The sequence below is a fragment of the Camelina sativa genome, chromosome 4 (genome assembly GCF_000633955.1).
Source record: "Camelina sativa cultivar DH55 chromosome 4, Cs, whole genome shotgun sequence".
In the NCBI taxonomy this organism is placed as follows: Eukaryota; Viridiplantae; Streptophyta; class Magnoliopsida; order Brassicales; family Brassicaceae; genus Camelina; species Camelina sativa.
The window spans coordinates 24,705,718-24,709,914 of record NC_025688.1 but is presented as its reverse complement, the minus strand read 5'-3'; the positions used below and the strand labels follow the sequence as shown (position 1 = coordinate 24,709,914).

The window sequence follows — 4,197 nt, the reverse complement described above, 5'->3', positions numbered from 1 at the left end:
GTAGATTTTACAATATTCCACATTTTGCAAGTTTCATAGTTACAAAATGTTTTTAAAACTACATAGACTAAAAAAATGCACATTCTTAACTAGCATATCTATGATTGATGGATTTTCTTGAAAACATATTCAATACTTTCAAAGCCTATACTAATTATGGCCCAAAACCAAAAAAATGTCTTGACCCAAAAAAAAAAGATCTTTTTTCAGTTTTGGTTATGATTATTTAATAGAAAACTTATAGGTTCCAAGATTAAGTTTAATCAGTTAGAAAAAAAGACAATCTCACCTAGAAAATTCATCCATGAAATAAGAAATGAAAAATTAAGAAAACTTGTTAAATTATTGATTTTAAAAACAAATGATGGTAAGCAAATCAACTGTACATTTGAAGTGGATACGTAGAAAAAAAATAAAAAAGATATGTAAGTGTAGCTTTCAACTAGAGTGATTATCAACAATATAAGCATAAAGGAGCTCATTCCAAACATCAGGAACTCCAGGCAAACACCAATGTATACAATCTGAGTTACTATTTGGATTCACGATTTCATTATCCTTCGATGGTACTTCCCACTGTTTTCTGTATATCGAAGGATGACCTTCTTTTCGATACTCTGATAGTTGCGTAATGTTTATCATCTGCATGTTCAATCCTCGACTTTTAATCCCGTCAAGCATATTTTCTAAGACTCTCATCATCTTTGGATCCGACCCTTTTCCAGTATATCCTTTTTTATCTATTTGACTAGTTTCTCCATAACAATTCTCATTAAGTTTTCCTCCCCATTCTTCAGCCCTACATATATTATATGTAGTTATTTTACTTGCTATCTTCTATAAGAAACCAAATAATACCCTCAGTATATAACAATAGTGTAATTTTATAATTATATAACAATAACATAATACGCTATGGAAAAAAACGTGGGAAAACCCTAAAGGACCTTTAATTATATTCGAACATGAAACAAAGTTCAACTAGAGAAAATTCCACTCCCACTCTAAGAAACCAATTGATACATTAGGAGATTAACATATTTACCAAAAAAAGTAAAGAATAATAATGAAGATACGAATCTATGAGGGGAGAAAAAGAAAGATAAAAAAGCAGTATCATGGATATCGAACGAAAAGAGTTAGAGAAAGGTACCTTTCATGGGTGGGAGACATGGACATGAAAAAAAGTTTGGTAAGATTGCGGTTCACGTGAACCTCCAACCACTGAGAAAGAGTTTGCAAAGCCATTTCATAAACCCTCACCATCTCCACTTCCTTGTATATTCCATCTAACTTCTCAAACGACCCCCACCTTTTTATATATATTTTATAGTACATTACCCCATTTATTACATAATGGGAATAATTGCGTTTAACTATAAGTTAAAAAAAAAAAACTTACAATGACTTGATATGAGGCATTCTCCACCATAAATAAGAGTTGAAAACGATGATATCAGATTCTGTCCAGTGCCTTGCATGTCTCTCTATTGATTGGATCCGAACTATCCGATCGGGTAATCTATGATTTGTTGGGTCGTCCGAGTTGGATTCCACCAGTAAAGGAGCCCAATAGAAGTCTATTGTCGCATTGTATTCCTGATTATCCACAAAGATCGAGCTCATATTATTTGGAGATCACTTTTAAACATTAATCAAAGGAATATTATTGTTCTAATGAAAAAGAATATAAAAAAAAAAATATATATATATAGAACAAAAGTCCCACTTTACAAAAATTAATTGAGTGTGAATTATTTGGAGTACTTACGAGAGATTTGAAGGTGATGAGGTTAGAGCCATTGTTGTGCATATACATCGCCTTTGGGTTAGTAATGACCGAACTAACCATACACACCATTGATACCCATTGGCCTCTGTTCAAGGAGTCTCCTACGTACACCATCCTCTTATTTCTTAGCCTCTCCAGCAACTTTGTCCCGTTGAACCTTTTTAGATGATTTCAAGAATAACAATATTGGTAACACTAATCGTCTTTAACATATAAACAGTAAGGGCCCAAACTTAAGCCAAACCACATGTAAAATCACTTTTATTTATCTGAGTAATACAAAGTGATATTACCAACAACAAAAAAAAAGAGGAGAATTATCTTCATATTGTCAAAGCTAATTCTCATCAATTTAACTAATATAGGACGATGGCACAAAGGCTTTACTTGTTGCTACAACCAAATGTCTCTCAATTAGTTAGTGAAATGAAATCATACCAACCTTTATGTACAAATCATACATCCTTCCCAAAAAAGAAAAAAAAAATCTGAGATACACATTTAAAGAAAGAATTGAACGGTATGAGAAGTTAGTTGACTTATGTCAAATTCTTTTTGCTAAATTAGTAAACAAAGATTCTTCTTGAATAATTTTAACTGAAAAGTGTATAACTAGCGGATATAATGCAACATGTTTAATACGAATTGCCATAAGTAAAGAAAAATATGTTAAATGTGAAGTGAAAACAATACAGAAGGAAATCAACCTTGGGAGATCGCATGTGTGAGGTTGCCACCTCCAAAATTTGTAACTCAAATCTTTCCTCCCAAACTTCTCACAAGCCAACTGGTCAGACATGAACTTGCAATCTTCTTCTTTATAAAGAGGGTATGACTCGTTATCAAATACCCATTTCCCTTCAAACAAATTACACTCCCTCCCACTATCTCCGCCTCGGTCCGAAACACCGTGGCTCTGAGTGTATTCCTTTGGCAAACCATTTCGGGACAAAAACACGGCAGTGAATATTACTCCGGCCACAAGCACGGCGGCGATAGTGTGAAAGCTTGCCCTAATTCCAAGCATCAACAGTTGTCGCTTTGCCATTAGTTATATGTTTGTTATTGTTGTTGTTATGATGTTTTGTTTTGAGTTTATATTGATGTGTCTTTCTCTGACTTGCCTTTTAACTCCAGCCTTCTTGAAGTTGTTTTGTAGTTTGGTGGCCTATCAAATTTCAGTAGCTGTCTATGAATAATGTATGTCTTTATATACATCTGAACCATTTTCTTGATATATATTCTATAATTTGTGTTGATAGTTTGCCAAGCAATGCCCACTTGCAGGAAAATAATAATTTTTAAAGTTGATTAGCTAGAGAGAAAAGCTAACTTATTCAAGACAAAATATTGAAGGCTTAATTTGGAGAGGTGGAAATTAATGAGCTCATATGACTTGAAGTTAAGAGTCGGACAAGGACTCTACTAAATAAAGTTAGGCAAGTCTCTATGAGATAGAGTCGAAAGCTGACTCTAGAAGAAGGAATCTGACCGTAATCGGTCTTTACAAAAAAAATTGAAAGAACTTTTGTATTGTAGCTGCGTGTTCATGTCACGACTCAAGTGTTCTCTTGGCTCGTATATAAGTTCCACCAGCGTTGTGTGACTTGTGCACCTTTATTGTTGTTTTCAGTTAAATCACAAATTGTATATATGTATCGTCAACGACTTTCATAAATAGTTTTAGATAAAACCTTTTACCGAAGAAGTAGTGGGTCAGACAACTAAAACTGTACTTTCTTTGGTGTGGTGGTTTCGCATCTCCCTTGGTTTGCAAGTGAAGGCGACTATCGATTAGATTGTTTCTTACCGAGAATACCCCTTGGCGTTCTTCATAAATAGTGAGAACCAATGGATTCGTATGGGTATTTCCGTACGACAGTTTAGAGTGCTTGATAGCTTTTATTTTCATAATCCAAATAATATGGTTAGATATGGTCAAATAATATAATATGTAAACGTAAGGTCAAGTTGTTGACGTTTCCACATTTATACTATTCGTTGTCTTCAAGTTACCTCAAAATTTGATTTGCGTTGCTTCGTTGTTTTTAATTAAGAAGATGTTATTTTCTTTCTTCTTTCATGTTTTCTGTTTTTTTTTTATATACGTTTTTGTTTTAGTAAGGGATCGATAAAATTAAACTAAACATTATAAATCGCATAACATTATTTGAAAAATATCATTGTAATGTAATTTGGTATTTTTAATCAAATGAAAATAGTAAACCAATAAACTCATTGAAGAATCTATTTTTTTTGTGGCATGATATATGATCAGTTCTATCAAGGAGTTGATTGGATCCTACTATAATGTTAACACGATCTCTCTCGAAAGAAGATCAAGAGATTCACGTATTAAAAAGTTGTCCGAACACTGTGTGGCGTAAAGGCAAAAAAAAAAAAAA

At 33.0% G+C, this 4,197-nt stretch overlaps 1 protein-coding gene across 1 annotated transcript; it reads right to left on the bottom strand.

Annotated features, from left to right (window-relative positions):
- Positions 319-2,952, bottom strand: LOC104782271 (protein trichome birefringence-like 34). The gene is made up of 5 exons (XM_010507153.1): positions 2,500-2,952; positions 1,772-1,949; positions 1,403-1,599; positions 1,154-1,312; positions 319-799 (listed from the first exon to the last, which is right to left on the bottom strand). Exons 1-5 carry the CDS (start codon positions 2,838-2,840, stop codon positions 439-441), a joined length of 1,236 nt encoding a protein of 411 aa, XP_010505455.1. The 5' UTR covers positions 2,841-2,952; the 3' UTR covers positions 319-438.